We start from the raw sequence: 19462 nt of genomic DNA, 5'->3' as shown, positions 1-19462 counted from the left end.
TCTCAGATTTCCCTGAATATATTTTCTGTCATCGTATGACTCTATCTTGCTGCTGTCTCCCAATTTTCAAAAAAATGTGGTTTTAGCACGTGAAATAATAATAATAGTTAAAATTTCCCTGTGGCATAGGAGCTATTACTGTACTGCACCTCTCAGGAACAGAACTTGCATCACTCTGATAACTCTGTACAACATTTTTACAGTCTCTCTTTTGAAGTCATGTATGCTGCCAAACTCAAGCCCTTTGAGGGCTGCATTTCCTCTTACTCAAGAGTACTCTTTTTGTCCATAAATTAGTGTCCTGGGTATGCTGATTAGTGGGATTTGTTTTCACCTGAAGAAGAGATGCCTGTGCAAAATACAGGCCTGTTTTTCCACGTAAAACTCCCAGTTCAATACAAAATTTATTGTGTTACACATGTTGCCTTATTTAAAAGTATTTTCTTCAGGAAGGAAGTTTGCTTGACCTTCAGTAAACCAAGTTCCCTCATGCACAAGAACCTGAATAGAGAGGCACTAACTCTCTGTCCCCACACCTTGCTTATCATCACCACCAAGTTCTCTTGGAAGTGGAGATAACACCTAGCTGCTGTGCAACAAAAATTACACATTTTGAAATGTCATGCCATTTAATGGGGTCTTCCAAATTCAGACAGAAATTATTTTATTACCTGTAATTCCACATTCAAACAGAGTAAAGCCACTGATGTCCTGATATCTTGTAACAGGTCTATGATGCCTCAAGCACATTTGTCTGTCTTGTTAGATTTTGTATGTTGATGTGTACTTTGTTGTCTTTCTTTGTGCTGGTAGCTCTAGTGGTGCTGCATTACCTTTGACCTGCACACCGGGTGCTCTCATCTGTTCGAACAGTCAGTGCACTAAGGAGGCTTTCCAGCTCATGCTAGTAGGAAACAGCCTGTGAAAAGGTTATCCCAAGTCTACCAGTCTGCAGCATGACCTGGGACACACATAGGTTTGGTTTGTTTGTTTTCAAGCAGGTTTGCGTAGCAAACATGAGGCTTGGTGTTTCAGGATGAGCAATGCCCTCTGGTGCTGTCCTGATCAGACATGTTTATCAGATGGTGTGAGGCCAGTCCCTTTGCCTGAGGAGCACCTGCACACAGACAGAAATCAGTCATTTGGTGTGGGAAATGCTGCTCTTTGGAAGTCCTGAGTTATGTTAATTGAAAATTAATCTAATTCCTGTTTTATTTCTCAACGTATGAAAACATATTTTCATACGTTCATATTTTCAAACAAATTTTGGTGTATTTATTTTTGCTAATGGATAAATTTTCGAAATATGTTAGTATTACTCAGCTAGGTGGTATTTTCTTATCCCAGATATTTTACATTATTTCCTTCCAACTGTTTGTTCAGATATGAGATAATTTCTTGTCTTGTAACTAATTGTTGCAGAAATGTTCTTTGTTTAAGTTGCTGGGTTAAAAATTTTATTTCTGCTGTGAGTTTTTCTGCTTTTACTTCAAAGTAATTGCTGTTTAGGTCTTTCTGGTACTGCATGTCATTGCAATAGTAAGTAACAGTATGTTGGTTCCTCTGCATCTTTGGTTGATTAGTTTGAAATTAACAGTTTAATGCAACCATAGCTTAACACTTTGCTGACTGTATGTTTGAGTAGCTGTGCATACATCCATATGTATGCATAGCAAGGACAGAAGCTGTGCCTAAACTTTAAACTTAAACAGGACTTGCAAATGTTGCACACATACTTCATTGTGATGTCTAGATATTTGATCACATTACTTCTTGCATGATGTGACCCAAATCGTGGAAAGTATTTTGCGTTTATTTGCCATTTATGTAGTTGAAAAGACTGCAGTTGATTTATTCAGTTGGGAAACAGAAGTGGGCAAGGTTGAAGATGAATAGGCTTTAAAACATATAACTCCTTGGAGTCAGGAACTATGTGCTTGAATGCTATAGGGACCACAACAGGAGACATTTAAAAGCAAACGTTTAGAATACTTGTGAACTTCTGGAACTGATTATGGAAATGTTGCTGATTTCGGATTTGGGCCATAGGTGAGGTTTTTTATTACATTTGAGTGTAATGGTATTGTCTAGCATTTCTTCTGCAGAACTTGCTTAGATTAGTCCTCAAATGATAAATTAGTAATTTAATAACTTTTTGTTTGCGCTATGGGGGAGAAATTGTCTGGTTTGTACCTTGGAGTGTAAGAGTTATTTCAAGTTATCATGACATCAAAGTTATTTGTGTGTCTGTGTGTATGTGTAAAAATTTGGGTAGCAGAAATGAGAGAGCCCGGAAAAAAGCAACCATAATAAAACACCTAGTAGAAGGCTTGAAGGATAGACTAAAAAGGAACTCTTAATTCCAAAAAGGGATTTAGAACAGCAGTCTAATAAGAGGTTATTTTTCTATTGTGTTACATTGAGCCTCCATAATTTGATCTGTTTTTCTGGTGTTTATTTGCACAGTATCTGTAAAACAGCAATACCAGGTGTGCAGACCCATGGAAGAACTGTTTGTGTCTTTGTGTGATTTTTTTTTCCTGTTCTCAGCAGATATATGGAGTGATCATTCATTTCAGACAGACCCAGACTTACCACCTGGTTGGAAAAAAATAAATGACATTGCTGGGATCTACTACTGGCACATACCAACAGGAACAACTCAATGGCAGCGTCCTGTGTCCATCCCAACAGATCTTCAGGGCTCACGAAAAGGATCACTTGGTTCCATTACTCCATCTCCTACTCCAGAAACTGAGGTAACTTGCTGTGTCTTCTTGTGGGCTACATACTGTAAGGAAAATTGAAATAACCTTTTGAACTTTCAGGTTTACCTGATAGCTAAGCTGGCCTGATAATGTCCCAAAGTGTAGCTACTTGTTGATAATACCTCGTAAGTATCTATTCTCTATATTCATTTTATAATGGTGGTGCCTGATGAAGCACCCTTTGGGTTTTTAGGATGCAATCAGACATGTCTCTGATAAATTACACAGGCAGTGCCTGATGAGTGTGAAACTTCAGCAGTTCTGAAGCATTGCTGCATTATATGGATACAGGATACATACAACTTTTGCACATGATAGAAGACTTGGCTGGACTCTTTGTTTGCATCTTCTTTTTGGCTCATTTGGTAGGAGTATCACAAAAGATATGAGTCTTCATTTGAGACACTAGTTCCTTTACAGGGTAGTTTCTGTTGAATAAACATGATGTGTTCTCAAGTGTTGAGTCTCTGTACAACCTGCCAGTACCAAATATCTATCAGTGTTGCAATCTGGCTTTAGCTAGAAGCAGAGAGATACTCTCTGTCCTCCACATGTGCTGAAAGAGCAGTACGTGGTACTGCCTTTTAAAATAGTGCTTTCAGGCACAATCCACAGGTTTGTTTGTCATGTAAGTAGAAAAATAAAATCAATTCTCATAAAGAAGTGTATGCTTCAAAAAATGCAATCACTTTGTTTTAGTGTGCTAGGAAGGCTTCTTCTGAGAAGACTTCCATTAATACATGGAATTAGTATTAAATACTAATATATGATAAGGTTGGTTTTAAATTATTTGTATACGGAATTTTCAGAAAAATATCCACAGCTCTGTCAAGGGTAGTCTTTGTACTGGCTCTGAGTTTTGGATCAGGCAATCCCTAGGGGTTTGGTTTTTTGGTTTTTAATTCATTTAGAGAGAACATTTTTTTATTTTGTTCATATATGCATCAAACTAACTTACATGAAAGTTAAGAGGAGTTAAGGACATTCAAGTACGTATTACGGTCTTGACACTAAAACTTTTATTCTGTATAGGCTTAAATACCTATGATCTTGTTTGTTATTTTAGAAAGGTTGCTCCCACGTGTTCATAAATGCTACTCATAAGGTCTGCAAACTTGACCACAACATTTCAGTTATGGTTTACATCTGTCAAGCTCTCATACTGTGCACCAAGCATGCTGGAAATAATTTCTGAGAGGATTCATGGAGAAAGAACTGTAACTGTTACAATTCTGGTAGAAAACAAGAAAAAAACCTCAGAAATGCTGAATGTAAAGGGCTGCACAAGCTTCTAGTATAAATTCCTGTAATGTACATGTGAAGAATATAACTTTATTATTATTATTTTTCTGACTCTAGAATGTAGAGAATGGGACCTTAATTAGTAAATTATAGATGGTTTTCACAAAACCCAGAAATCAGTATGGTTGGTAAACTGCAGAGGAAAGAAACCGTATTTCCATTTTAAATATTTTTCTATTTAAAGTGTCTTTACAATTAAAATTTCTGACCTGTTTGTAATGTATTACGTGTATTTTTAACCTTTCATAGTTGTTTCCTTTAAATGAAATATAGTTTGTGATTATGAATAATACTCATTAATTCTCAAGAACATCACAAGAGTACAAAATGTATGAATTATAATAACAAAGATTTTGATACAGTATAGGTGTATTAAGTAGGATATACACGTGTGTGAGTACATAGTAGGTTCACCTAAGTTTTGATATGGCATTTCTAATTCAGCAAGGAATTTGTTCCGGCAGAGACTTATGCATAGACAGTTCTATGGCAGCACCAAGATCATGTACTGTGCTGTAAAAGGTGATACAGAAATAAGCACATCCCCAAAATTCGTATTAGTATCATATCATGTAATTATTTCAATTGTAGATATAGGCAGTTGCTTTTTGTCAATTTCTGCATTCATTGATCAGCATCTTAGGGTTATTGAAGCAGTACTGGCTTTTTGACTCAGTGATCATTAAGATAGCATTCCAATACAGTACCAGCAGACTTAAAGTACTGGAGCTCAAAACAAGAGCATGAATTGGGCTCAGAATTTTGTCCACTTCCAAGTACTGAAACAGCTACAGAGGCTTCAGGCATAGCTGGAGTTACAGTGGGAACTGTTAGAAGTCTTGCATTTCTTGAAACCACAGATGCCAAACTTTATTAAAAGGAACTGGAGGAAGAATCCTTTGTGATTCAGCTGGTCCTGAACAGAACCCCAGTGCAGAGCAGTAAGAGAGAAATAGGTCATAGTGTGTGTTTAAGAGATAGGAGTAATGAAATAATTTGACAGTGTCAGCTATTATGAATTTTTGGTTTTTTAGTCTCTCTGCAGTTGGTGCATGCCAGCAGTGTATCATCTCCACATCACTGGCAGGAAATCTTTGTTTCAATTCCTGTTCACTGCACTGCTGCATATCCAAGTGCTCCTCCTTTCCCTCACTGGGAAAGAGTATTACAGGTGTCTGCGACAAGGTCAACCTGACACTTCACAGAAGATTGGGAAATCAGTCTAGACTAGGGGCTCCCAAATGCTTTATCCCAGCACTACCACTGACAGCATCACTTGTGGTGGAGAGCTTCCCCCTCCAAGCTGGACCCATGTGTGAGCTGTGGGCTGCTGGTTCCCTCATTGCTGCTGGAAGCCTGTGCTTCAAGAGAATGTGTTTTGAGAGGGCTGGTTTAGCTCATTCCCCCATGCTGGATTTGTATTGCTTCATTCTGAAAAGGCTGGGAGATAGGTTTTAGGCAGATAAAAGAGTATAATCTAGGATTGAAGACTGGCATGGGTAGTATTTGATATCTGAACCAATTGGCTTCTGTGAGTCCATAAAAATACTTTTATTTAAGTCACATTTGTCTGTAAAGCATCATGTGCCAGTCTTGGAATGAGTTTTTTTTTGGCTCTTTCAGGTTATGAGTTTGTCAAAGAAACATTTAGGAACACTGTTTTTCCCACCCCCCCCGAGTAACACCTTTTTACCCTTTGTCTTGTTTCCTCCTTTTTTTCCCTTCATTTTATTTTGTGTGCCTGTCTCTTAAATAATGTAATATACAGAAGCTTTGCTTTGTTTGGTAGAATGTGGCTCACAGCTGAGGGCAGTCAACAAAGAACAGATCAATTCAGCCATTTTTATGTTGTAGCTTACTCTGGATATTTAGCATAAAGAAAAACAGTTATTACTGTTGAACAGAGAATTTTTTAAAAACAGCAGGGAAGAATGATGCTGTCATGCATAGAAATGGAAAAATGTTTTAAAAGGAGAATAATGCGAAAATGTCTTACTTTTACATGAAGGCAAGGCAATTTTTCTTTCACAAGATAATCAGAAAATTTCAATCCAAAGCAATTATGGGTTAAGCATTATGCAAAAATCCTGCTGATTTAACAAAAATGCTAGTAAATGCTAAATATGAATAACCTGTAACATTCCTTCCCTTCCTTCCTCTCAAAAGCATGAAAATGTATTTTGGTTTTGCACAGCTGTTTAAATTTGACTTCGTTTTAGATCCCTCTTTTCTCTTGTGTGTTGTCAAATTACTTCCATTTTGAATCCTTGTCTTTTGTAACATTCTTTTCCAAATTTTAGAAATTTTGCTGTCTCCCATTTCTTGTGCAGAGAAAAAGCTGTAGTGCTTAAGTTTCAATAAGAGCTTCTTTGAGATCATAGGAGAATTTGGTGATGGCAATTGTGTCTTCTTATAGCCTAATTCATCCCAGGTCTTGAACAGCTCTGGAGGATCTTCTGTAGGTAACATAACCACTAGCAGCTAGTAATTAAAGAGAAGGGGCTTGGGAGGAAAAGGTAACAACTCAATTAATTCAATTAATTCAAAGGCACATTAGGAAAGGGTTACTCCTGGGAGCTGTTTCCAACAAAATATTTCCTCCAGCGAGGATATAGTGAGAATGCTTCTGAGGTGAGAAGTCCACCCTGCAGATGAATACTTTGGGCCATATTAGTGGGTACCACTTCACCTTGGGGCTGAGCTGGACAGCCCAGCAGAGCTCATCTTAGAAGGGGAGTTCATTTCAGGATTTCTTGGTTTGGTAAAGCTATAAAGGTGGCTCTGGGTCTCCCAGCAACCAAATCTCCTGGCTTTTGTTGAGGACTGTGGGAATTCTCTCCAGATGAAACAGAGAGAGACATTACAGCATCAGCTGTTCCTCTCAAGCTTTACAGAAAAGCCTGAACCTCGGGTTGTTTAGTGCTAGACACACAGCTACTTGCTTGATTGTACCACTGAGCACCTCTGAAAATTTTGAGAAACTTGAATGGAAAATGAGAGGGTGGGTGCTTTGTTTGGTTTGGGGTTGTTTTTTAAAACAAGCTGATAGACTTTTCAAAACTACTTTTTCAGCAAGAAATCTCTGCATTCCTTACTAAACCTTCTTCCCTTCTTGCCCTTTTCTTGTGTTTTCTCTCTAGAAATATTTGATCTTTACCTTGTATGTATCTTACCCTTGTATATATTTTTTTGTGTTTCAGTATTTCTAGTTCCACTACCATTAAGGTCTTTTAACAAAAGTACCAGTCAAATGGAAATTCTAATGTTTCCCCTTAATTGCTGTTGATTAAAGGCTGTAGCAGCTGTGGCCAACATTCATATTCAGATTCATTTTGCTTGCTTTTAAGATCATAGTTAAAGAGTAATTTCATTGTCTGTTCCTAATTTATATTAACTTTCCTTGTTTCAATCATTTGTTTTGGTAAGTAACTGTTAGAGGCATGTCTTCTCTCCCCTTCCCTCCAAATGCCATGCTATAATGGAGTAAGTAGTTAAAGTTTGAGGTGATCTGTTCCCTAACCCATCCTGTAAATATCAATGCTAACCAAGAGTGTCTTGTGTTTTTTTTCTTTTTTTTCTTTTTATTTTTTTTCTTTATCTTTTTATTTTTCTTTTTTTTTTATCAATGTGCTTCTTCCTGTGTGAATAATTATGTGTCTAGAAACAGCCATGGAGTGATTTTGCTGTACTGAATGGGGGAAAGATTAATAGTGACATTTGGAAGGCAAGTATATTGTCAGATTTTAGAACCTTTACTACTGTTACCCTTGTTTTTTGCATGGCAGTGGCTGTTTTCCCCTTTTATTTTTCCATGAATGTCATTCATAACCTAGGCCAAAGTGAATGGGGGTACTGCTAGGGATGTCTAGCTCACAAACATGCTGCCTTTTCTGATCTTTCCACTTGGAATGGATTCAGTCTAAACTAGCAGAGCAACTGCTGTGATGTAACAAATAAGATGCCTGCACTGAATGAAATGCAGCTTGAGAAATATATATATATATATCTATATATGCATGCCTCTTTTCAACTTCAGCCAGAAATACTATCGCTTCTTTGCAGGGAGGATTTAATTTCCCTTTGAGATAAGAAATGACATGATGGTGTACTTAATACTATTATAATAGTATTAAAACTATACTAATAGCATTGCCTCTATCTCCAGGACCTGCATGCAGCCACTGTGAACCCAGACCCAAGTCTGAAGGAGTTTGAAGGAGCAACATTACGCTATGCCTCTTTGAAGCTCAGGTACAATTACTTCAGAAGTCTCAGTGGAATGACCAGCTCTGTTTTGTGTTGTGCTGTAATTTTCATATGATTTTAAGACTGATTTTGTTTTGTTTTGGTTTTTTTTATGTCACAGAAATGGTCCACAATCTGATGATGATGATTCTTGTAGCATCAACAGTGATCCAGAAGCCAAGGTCTGTATGAAGATCCACAGTAGTATAACAATTAAAAATCTAGCAGTTGTAAGCATGAACTTCCAAGGTGCAGACTGTCTCCTAAGTTTTGACATTAAGTGTACCCCTCCTCTTGGCACAATGTGGATTGACCATGCAAGACTAATTCCATCAAAGGAGTTTGAAGATCTAAAGCTTAATTCAGTTGGGTCTGGAAAGTGTGACTTATTTTGAAATCATGTAAGCCGGGAAATTGGATTTTAGAGCTCAAGATTCCACTGTCCAACTGTAATAACTGTCCTCTTGCACAACTAAGTGATTGTCTGTCTGAGAGAGGGCTCTGGTTTTTATTATCTATAGATATTATCTATAGATAGATATTAGATATTATATAGATATTATCTATAGATAGTTTCCAGGGGCATTCAGTGACAGAATTTGCTCTTTATTTTCAAGTTTGTCCCTTTTTAAAGTATTCTTCCTTTTTTTTGTGTCTGCTTCAACTTACAGCTACTAACAAGGAAGTTACCTTTTAGAACAAGAAACTTCATTTTTTGGAAGAGAGACTGCAGCCTACTTTGAGAATGCACTTCATAGAGAAAAATGAGACCATTATGTGACAAAGCACCATAATTAGAGCTTTTACTGTTAGAATCTAAAGGTTTAGAGAAGAAAGAAGCAGCAGAAAGTTTTGTATGCTTGCATATCTATCTCCAGATTTGTCTTGTTGATAGTTTTGCCTTTTGCTTGCATCCATTATTAAGGGTGTATATGAATCTCTATAATTGAAAGTACAAGTAATTTAAATAAGTATTTTGGCTGTGCCATACAGCTGCAGCAACTGACAGCATCTGAAGCTACTTATTTGCAGGAACAAATATGTATGTAACAGAGTTGGTAATTTTAATAGCATTAATGATACATTTTAAGAGAGAAAACAGACTGATCATGGCACTTAATTTTCTTTGTCATCTTGATCATTTGGCTTGTGATATTTACTTCAGATATAAATAGTTGTGTTTGTTTGGCTTCCTGATAGCTTAAAAGCAAGAGTTTCAGCTATGCCCTTTACAATGACAAGCACTAAATTCTAAGCACAGTAAATGGAGTTGAAGGAGTGAGGCGCTTTAGGTTCCAGTCCTGAGAACAATAGAGTTGTTCCTTTCATGATGAGCCTTATGGTATGGAAAGCTTTAAAGGGAGGGAGTATTTTGATATGTCTATGACTTTACCAGGTAATTTTTTGAGCTGTTCCTGCATGGAGGACCATGGCAGTAGTTTTGTGGACAAATAACTTGTGCCATCACCTCCCTTCCCTCTCTCACTTGCTGTTTAAACTTCAGTATTTATGGATCAGGTACATCTCTGGTGTCTGTGAAATGGGACAGTGTCAAAAGCTTGTCCTCTTTTGTCTGTCACAACTGGTTTTGTTTTACCAGTTCAGGCAAAACTATGCTGATAATGCTTATAAGGGTAATGAAAAATGGGCACTGAAACAGTCACAGAAGTGATTGAGAGGAGCAAGACAAGAAAGAGAGGAGAAACTAGACGTGTTTTTGCCTTCTTAAAAATCTCTTGAGTCAAAGCACCTTGCCTGATTTCTGCCCAATGCTGATGCTGTGCAGGGGCAGCAGTGACCACAGCAGATACTGTGTGGTCCTCATGTGAAGCTCAGCAGTGCTGACACTGATTTGCAGCAGGAGTGGCTGAGGGCAGAGCTGTCCCAAGGACAGGGCAAGTATGGCCATATGTCACAGGAATTGCAGGTGGTCCAGAAACAGCAGGGACAATCTCCACCTGTGGAAAATGCTCTGGGATCTTTATTTCTCACATGGATGGGAAGGGGATGGGGTAGGTAGATTCCTTGCTAGTCCATTTTACCCCAAATATGGAGAGACTGAAAGAAGTCTGATAGGATTTGAAACTGATGACTTGAAAAAAATCAGATATTTTTAGTCTTTTAGGCTCTCCCCTGCTGTATTATCTGCCTTACCTATCTTTTATTGAAGCTTTTGTGGGGCAGCAAGCACAGATAAATCCTTTTTCTTCATTTCATCATAAGAGAAGAAAGTTTTTTTTAGCCCATTAAACTGTCTATTGGAAGAATTTGTTAAAATGAACTTTGTTAGAGGTATGTTGGAGATCTTAAACCTATTTAAACCTAATCATGACATTGGCCAGTACATTTGTGGAAAAAACCAGTGTCTCTGTGGCACATTTAATGCTGTATTTCAGCAAAGGGAACTGTGCCACCTTGTGGGAAGCTTTAGTAGTTGTCTTCCCGCAGAGAGTCAGCTTCTGCAAAGATTGAAGCACTGCAAAAATGCCTGCTTTGGGAAAAGCTTGTCATATAATTCATGTAATTGTTGTAAAAAAAGTGATTTATGCAGCAACACATTGAAGTGTTCATAATTGTCAGTAAAGAACAAATGTTTCTATATGTATCACATGCTTAAGGTGCAGTTCACAGTTTCATGTCCATGGCATCTCAGTCAGGTTGTCTGCAGAAGGTCGTAAAGGTGAAGTGGAAAGAGGAGAATTATTACATCCAGCTTCTTGGTATCATCAATTTATTTTGGTAGAAATTTCTTGAAGAGATGGCTTATTGTGCTTGATGGGGATCCTAATTCTGCATGTGAAACATGCACAGCTAGAAATGAGTTTTGAATTGGTGCTTCCCAGGAGACAGATCATAACCTTCCTGGTTAATTTATAGAGCAATGTGTGCCTTCCTAATTGAGTTTCAAGGAAGGCAAAAGATGCTTTTAACAATCCCAGACTGTAAATTCTTCTGGGCTGTCTTTTTTCCATTGTTATAAATGTATATATGTATAAATATATATATATATAAATGTATATATGATGTCCCTATGTAAAAACATAGGAAGGTGCTAAATTTTTTCTGATGTCCGTACATAGAAACAGAACCTCCTGGGAAACCTGTTACTGTCCCTAGGAATGGCATCGATTTTAAAATTCCCTATCCACATTGGTCTGCTCAGCAAAGCTTCACTTTTCCTGCCTCACAATTTTAGACGAGTTTTAGCTATATAGTTTCTAAGAATGGGAAGAATGTATTTAAACCTGTGGAAGTCCTAGGCATTTATTCCAAAAGACTGTTTTCTACTTTAGAAACCAATAAATGCTTTGGATGTCAAAGGAAGAGAATGAGGCTATTTCTAAGAGAGAGATTATCAGGAGATGTTGATAACAAGTATTTAAATTTAGTGATTCACCTGTAGATGAATGAAAACACACTTGGAGACATGGAAAGTGAGTTGGTGATGAATTTCTGTGGATTACCTGGCCTTTAGGGTTTAACCAGATGCCCTTTGGCAAGCTGACTTGTGGCTGTTCTGAAAGTGGCCTGTAAATCAAAATAATCTAAGCACTATCAAAATAATGTTACAAAATACTATGTGCTCCCCAAAGATTTAATATCCATCTCTTGACTGCTTTTCTTACTATGGAAGCAGGTGTATGTGTTTTGGAAGCATTGTATATTTGCTTCTTTCTGGTCTTTTCCAGAAGAAAACACCCTGCCTACACACAGGATCATGTGAAAATAATCAGTGTGTATCCTTGGGGATGGATATGAATCTGATTTCTGATCCAAGTGAAGACTTAACCTGAGAGGAGCTTTTGCCATGTCCAGCAATCCCCAGAAAGGATTCTTTTCTTGCACTCAGAGCAGCTTCTAAATTCTTGGTTCAAACAGGGATTATTCAGCATTTTCCAGCAGTCCACCTCAGGCTGGATTACAGTCTTCTCATGAGCTTACAAAATGCTGCAAAAAAAACCTCAGTTAAATTAATTTTAATTAATTGAATTCGAGGAGTTTATTCCATCTTAAGTCTCTTTTCAAAAGTAGATGAAAGCTAAAAGAGAAATATGGTATCTTCAACAGTTTTTCTTCTGAAGGTGGTATTTTTGCTTGGTTTTTGGGTTAGGAAATTGTTTCTTTCAAAACAATCTTTTGTTTTCATTCCCTAGGAAATAGCACTGGAAGAAATCTTTACCTATTGCTTTGCCCTTATAAGGGAATCACAGTGTATAAACCCATGTATTAATTTCAAGTTTCTTCTTAAGTGTTTTTTGTGGGGCTTTTTTCTGCTTTGACTAGTCTTCCTGACAAGCTGATTCAAGTGTAATCTGCCATTCCACCTTTGCAGCTCCTGGGTAGCAGTGGTGACTGGTGGGGGTGGCTGTTTCTAAACTGGTTTGTTTCTGAATTTGGCTGTTTGCCTTTAGCAGCATTAAGGCACCCTCACATCCATAGAGCTGCTGCAGGTAAACGATGCAGGTGCTTGAAAATGTTCTGCTTCAAAAGCAGTTTTAGAAATAGCCAACTAAAGCCCTAAACTACATATCCTCAATGATTTATTTTTTTAAATAGTCTTTTTCATGTCATGCATTAGACCTTTCAGAGAATGTGTTTGCTTGTTTTTTATCTCTGTGAATGATAGTTATTACTGTTGACATCTGTTGTGTCATTAGGTAAAAATTCCTAATGTCATGATGTGATGTACATCATAACACAGATTTCTGTCTAGAGGATATTTGCTTCCACCTTGTTCCTAAATGGAGTCTTGTTTAATCAAATATGAAGATGAGTTCAGGGCAAGGAAGATGCAGCATTTTCCCAAATCTCATGGATTTACTTTACAAGGGCATACAGAGTTACAGTGGTTTTTTGTTATACTATATGTAAAATACAAATATCTGGGATAATTTAGCCAAGTTTCTCAAGCTATTCAAGATTATAGTGAGATCCTGCAAAATATTACATGTCTTTCACTCCTAGGAATCCCATATAGTCTGGGATCTAATTAACTGTGAACCTAACATGCACAATCAGGACATGAGTGCCCAACCAGTAGGAGGGATGTAGAGGAGACATTTTACTTGTAGTCTTCCTTAGAAAAACACATCACAAAGCCATTCCTCATGTGAAAGAGAATGGAAACTGCTTGAATATTTACCATTATATTCCAGGTTCATAATACAAGAATTACATCTCGAGTTTGGGGGCATTATCAGGATTTGTTTTGTTCAGATATGCTGTACAAAAGGTTTGCATTGGGCTGAGAGATTTATGCAGGATTGGGAAAAGAGAAGATAAATCATAGGAACACATTTTGTTTCAAATCAAAGCAAAAGATCTCCATGGCCAGTAAAGTTCCAGTGTTGACAGTGGCAGTGTCTGCCACAGGTGTGTTGACCAGGAATTATTGCCAGGGTAAGAGCACAGGTGCCAAATGCATTACAGGAGGATGACTGATGCAGATGGGAGTTGTGTGGGTCATGCTTTGCCTGGGAACAATTACTGCCTTTGCCATGAGTGGCCAGGTTGTGTGGGCAGTTTGGATGCTTGCCAGTGATCACTGTCCTTGTAGGGAGGCAGCTTCCCTGGTTGCCAGTCAGGTGAGGTGACACTGGAGGGAGCCTTGACTCTGGAATTGCAACTGTGGGACACCCAGTGTGCTGCTGTGGCCTCTCGGGCATGGCATACTAGGAAGTGCTGGCTACGGTTGAGAAAACATGAATATACCTATTTTAAATGTTTTTTTTAAGTGATGTTGTTTCTTCCATGGTGGCAGTTTCTGTTGTTTCACTAGGTCAAAGTGCCAATGTCATCTTCAGTCCTTTTGTCATGGAGGTACACAGTCCGGTTTTTCTTGGCTGGAGTCTGTGTGCCGCATCTTGCTGTGAACAACCGTGTAACAAACTGGGGTGGTTCAGCAGAACACAGAAAACCCCAGGCTGCTGATCGAAGCAAAAAAAAAGTTTTTGTTGGAGAATCTTCACTTTCTAATATTTTAATGTTGCTTATTTTAGTAGTTTTTAATCACAGTTTATTCACTGTTTTATGGTGCCACACGGTAAACTTTTAATGGGCCAGCAGTACTTGGTGTGTGGTTGTTGAAGGAACCCTCAGGAATGGACAGAAACTGGGAGAAGCAGCAGCTCACCATACTCATGTGCCACAGGCAAAAAGTTTCTGTGGCCATTCTGCAGAACAATGGATTCTGTCAGCAAGCAGCTCCCAGTTTAGCACAGCCTGGGCTGATATTGCTGGCACACCTCCCTGGCAGCTCCCCAGCAACTTTGCTGGTACAGTGCAGAGGCAATCACAGCTTGCAGCCCTTCATGCTCCCCACTTGAGACCAACCATTTCGCCTCTGAAACAATCTATGTAGCCTCTGTCAGCTTCAGCTCCGGAATGGCCTGTTCACCGTGAATTGCCTCTTGAATGTCTATTCATCGTATTGGTACAAAATGAACTGACAGATATTTTTGTATTTCTCTTCAATTATTTACATTACCTTGCCAGTTTAGGGCAGCTCAGGGAAATAGCTTGTTCTAGTTTGAAATGTTAGTGGCATAGATTTTTAATGGAAAAAAGGTGCTGGTATATATATAAGTATGTATATTTATTTGTTATACATTGCACATACACATTATAAAACCAGCGTGATACAAACTTGGTGAGTTATTTGTCCATTGCAGACTAGCTGAAAGGTGCATTTATGGAGGGAGTTCATTTAAAAATCAGTTAAAGTGGAACATGGAGTTGAATGACAGAACAATATTTAGATAGCTCTAGCCAGTATGTATATTGATTTTTCGTTCTACTTCTAAATTTCACTTTAAAAAATTAGACATTTTCCTTGCCAAAATTTTCTGCATTTCATCCAAGAGAAAAGGGATAATATTTATCTCTTAAGAGATGTGAAAGCATGAGATGTGTTTCATATATATGAAGCATATGTGCATGATAGTGCCATGTTGCACAATTATGCATTATTCCATATGTTTGGAGATGATGACTCCATGGTGCTTCAAGGAGACAGCATGACAGTAAATGGGTCCTCAAATGTGTGAGCTCCACCAGGGCTCAAGATTTCTGGGCTCTGGATTCATGCTTATTTGAGTCTTTTTTGAAAAGCGGGAATTGATCAATAGTGATTTAACTTCATCGACTTTGGATCCTGTTGTAAACATAATTTCTGCAGAAATCAAATTATTTGTAATAATGTTGTTTCTAATGAGACATGAAATTCTGACTTTAGTGAAGCTGAAAGGTTTTTCTCCATTGATTCATAAGGTCAAGAGTTCACTTAAAGGTTGGGAGCTCTTCAGAGGTTTTTGTTTCTTTTAAAATTTGGATGTCATGCATATTCGCTTTGAAATTATGCACCACAGTATTAAATAAAGTACTGCTGGTGGCATTAGAAGCACTTATATATCTGTCAGCCTGAAGAAGAGCCTACATTGGAAATATACAGCATTTAAGGTTAAAGTTAACAAGTGCAGAGCATTCATTTTAAAGAACGTTTTTATGCTCTGTAAACTCCTGCAGGGCTTGTCTCTAGTGACAAAGCGTATGTGTGTGTTTGTTGGGGTCATGTTTGTGTGTCACAGAACAGTGAAATCTGCTTGAATTATCCCAACAGTTCAGTTATTCTGCAAGATAGACCTGGATTTGAACGTCCTTTATTAGTTTCTAGTGAAAAATATGACTGCCTTTTCTTAAATGAGGAAGCACAGGTTTTATTTCACTGTATCAAAATGAAGCCCAAGGCACCCTTAGCTCGAAGCAAAGTGCATAAACCCATCCCTTTAGGATCTGAAGTCAAGGTATCTGTGAAGCATTTGAAGTGAAAACTTGTTCTTGCCGAGAAGACTAGAGAAAAGAATAAGATTATTTTAATTTCTTCTTCAGAAGGGGCTGTTAGAGAATAGTAGCATCCACTCTATTTTTTGCTCAAATGGCTGGATTTTAAAAGATCTAAACCAGTACAATGTTCCTGCAACATTTCATTGGCTTGGTAGAGCAGATTTGACCTCTGGCTGCAAGCCATGGGAAACCACTGAGACAGAAGTATTAAGCTCAAAACAAGAGAGGAACTTTTGTCATCCTACACATTGTAGTCTGCAGGTCTGGAAAAAATGAGACTGTAGTGGCTTGGAGAATGAGTAAGGGACTGTGAGAGCAGAAAACTGGATACTGACCTCCTCTAAAGAAGTAATGTATTATAAAGATTATTTTGTAGTATTTGTAAAGTCCCCATATTTAATTCTAAGGGAGTTTAGTTTATAATCATCTGCCTGAAATATTAGTGGTTTCTGAATTCTGTTGTGACCTGAATACTTCTGTGCTTGTTTTTGTATTTCATGTGCATTTTCAGTAATTCAAGTAATACAAGATGAACTACAACAGGAAGCTGGAAATGTTGAGAAGTCTTATTAGTTGTTTTTGATTAAGCATTTTGAATTTTTTGTAGCTAAGAACTTTTATGTGACATCTGTGAATATTTCTTTGGGAAAGGAGATGCACTGCAGTCTCTTCATGTCAATTGAATGAAAGTGCTTGTTCATTAATTGCATAAGTTCTTTTTATTTTCTTGTTACTCTGTCTTTGATCTTCTCCAATATTTTCATCTGAAATCAATGTCATCTTTCTTGCTATGTAGCAGGCAAATAAACTGGAACACACTTCTTCCTCAGAATAGAAAGATGTTCTATTATGCTTCCAAAGCATAAAATAATATGATAGATTTTTTTTATTTTCAAACTACCAAAGAAAATGCAAGTGAAATTTTGGAGGTTATGTTGGCTGCATAATAAATGGTTAATTATGTGACCTACATGCTGTGTCTCAGGCACAAACTTGCTCAGTGGTCTGTGATAAAAGACCTTATTAAATATTGTAGTGATTTATGTGTCTGCAGGCAGATATAACCTTTAAAAAGGAAAAATATAAAAGGAAACAAAGGGAAACTACTCAAAACCAAGTCCTGTGGGCTTGGAAGTAGAGAAGAAACAAGTAGCACATATTTAAAGCATCAAGGCAAACATACTCTTAATGCAGATGTGTTCATAGTGGTTGCCAACAGCTGTGTAATATGAAAAGCAATCTGTCTGTGGTCTGGTAATGTACATTAGTTGTTCTCAAACTGATGTTCTAATTCACTTTCACCCTGTGTGGGATCTTTTCTATCCACGCTTTTATGATCCATCCAGCTTCCAACACTACTCTGCCATCAGTCACGTGCACTTGATCTCTTGTCCTTTTTTTAGTAGGGGATTGTATTTGCTTTGTCTTTCTCAATTCTTTTTTTCATTAATGCTGCATGCTTATGCATGAGGCAACAGATAGAGTGTGCATTTGCTTATGGTTAAAACTTGGTCACAGTTCTTTGTCCCTGCCAAAGCTCCTTCCAGAGTTCCTCTTGGGAAAGAGCTGCAGAGCTGGACCCTGCCCTTTGTTGAAGGGTTTGCAATGCCAAAGAGCAAAAGTGTGATCTGTGGTTTGTTCATTTCTTCAATCCTAAAGTTCCCCAGCTTTAGGCAATGTTTTGGACCAGAACTGCACTGCAAGAGAGGTTTACAGCTCTATACAGAGTTCAGATTACAGCATTTGTGAGTTTGGTTCTTAGATTACAAATCATTAACCCTGAAACACTAATTGGATTTGCAACTATTCAAACATAGGTTCTCCAGAACTGTAAAACCAAGCAGCAATAGCTGTGTTTTCATTTTTGTTCACCTGTCTTTTCTTGGGCTAGTGTGTGATAAGGATTTTTTTTTCCTGTGTGTAACTTCTTTGCGCAATGTCCTGTGTAGCCAGGCAGGAAATGTGAAGTCTCCAGTCAAGATGAAAATACAAGATTATTGACTTACCATGGTTTAAGTGACATCTTTTTCATTCACTTCTCTCAGCCATGCAGTGTTTGTGGTAGTGCCTTTGATCTTCCCAATCCCAAACAACAATGTTTGGACAGTATACAGTTCCTAAGTATCTTTCAGCCTGCTGTATTTATCAACTTCTTTTGGTTTTCTTCGAATCTGTTTTTCTTTGCCAGCTCTTGAAAAGAATCTGGCAAAAAGGGCAAGCAGACAGCCTGACCAGGCACAGAAAACTTTCACTAAAAGAGAAAATAGATAAACTACTGTAAAACAAAAGTTGACATGGGAATTACTTTGAAATTATTACGGGCCAATAATTATTAATTGCCACTAATTATGTCTAAGCCTTGAGTAGAGATGCATAACAAGCTGGCGTTGCCAGGAATGAGCTCATAGACTTTTAATGAAGAAAAGCTACACTCTGTCTTTTAGATTTGCTTGGTTTGCCTCTAGGTGTTAGTTCCAGAACACAGTAGAGTGCATTATCAAAGCTCTTTGGGGTCAGAGGAAGTACTTCGACTCTTGGCTTGTCAGTGTCATTGGTGGGAGGCAGGGGACATGATGCTGTGTTAATGTATTAGAGTTCTAGGCAATTCTGCTGTCATGCCTGACTCAGCCAGCCATGGTCTAAAAATTAGGTCATATCTGACTGGGGACACTAGGTGGTTTGTTTCTGCTGGGTTTTGTGCTCTTTTGTTTTAAAGAGAAGAGAACCTCTAAGTCTAATAATGAGAGAGGAAAAAAGCAATCTGCAATAAAACATGAAGTGGATCTCTGACAATCCAGCTGCTGGCAATATGCAGAGAAGACAGACAGACAGGCATGCTCAGACTTCCACCTCTCTCCACTCCACATTTGTGTATTTATATACTTCTGCTCTGTTGATGCTGAGTGGACCCTGGTGTGTGTCACATATTACTGGGTCCTCCTATTTTCTAGTTCTGAAAATCTGCATGAGGGTCAGACATGACTGCTGAGCCACATCAGCACATGTATTCACTTAGCCACAAAAGACCAAGTTTTTGGCCTTTAGGAGTATTTTGAGCAAAAGAAAGCTACTTATATATATATATATATACACAGGTACATGCATTGCTTTGTGAGTAGAATGTTGAGTCTTTTTAGGGTTTATTGAGAGGTTTTTGTTTGCAGTGAGTTTTTGGGAAAATGGTTTGTTTTCTGAAGCGTTTTGTTTGGGTTATGGTAAGGGCTTCTTGTGAAATACACAAAAACTTGTCAGGTGCCAGAAGCCAAGGGCTTTCTCATGCCTACCTTACTTGGAAGCACCAAGAG

The 19462-nt window shown here is 38.0% G+C and overlaps 1 protein-coding gene across 11 annotated transcripts in view; it reads left to right on the top strand.

The window, feature by feature from the left end:
- The window catches only part of APBB2 (amyloid beta precursor protein binding family B member 2), a 166510-nt gene that overhangs the window by 100107 nt on the left and 46941 nt on the right, over window positions 1-19462 (top strand). For 6 of the 11 annotated variants that reach the window (XM_041479423.1, XM_041479070.1, XM_041479568.1 and 3 more), the window contains 4 exons: window positions 2551-2759; window positions 7732-7794; window positions 8236-8321; window positions 8437-8497. In XM_041479423.1, coding sequence (XP_041335357.1) covers window positions 2551-2759; window positions 7732-7794; window positions 8236-8321; window positions 8437-8497 — 419 coding nt within the window. The remainder of the gene's footprint in view (window positions 1-2550; window positions 2760-7731; window positions 7795-8235; window positions 8322-8436; window positions 8498-19462) is intronic. The other 5 variants (XM_041479496.1, XM_041479652.1, XM_041479736.1 and 2 more) reach the window with 3 other exon arrangements.

Source organism: Pyrgilauda ruficollis, unplaced genomic scaffold (genome assembly GCF_017590135.1).
Source record: "Pyrgilauda ruficollis isolate IOZ18807 unplaced genomic scaffold, ASM1759013v1 scaffold1, whole genome shotgun sequence".
Classification (NCBI taxonomy): Eukaryota; Metazoa; Chordata; class Aves; order Passeriformes; family Passeridae; genus Pyrgilauda; species Pyrgilauda ruficollis.
The sequence above is the reverse complement of the archived record's forward strand: the minus strand, read 5'-3'. Positions and strand labels throughout refer to the sequence as shown.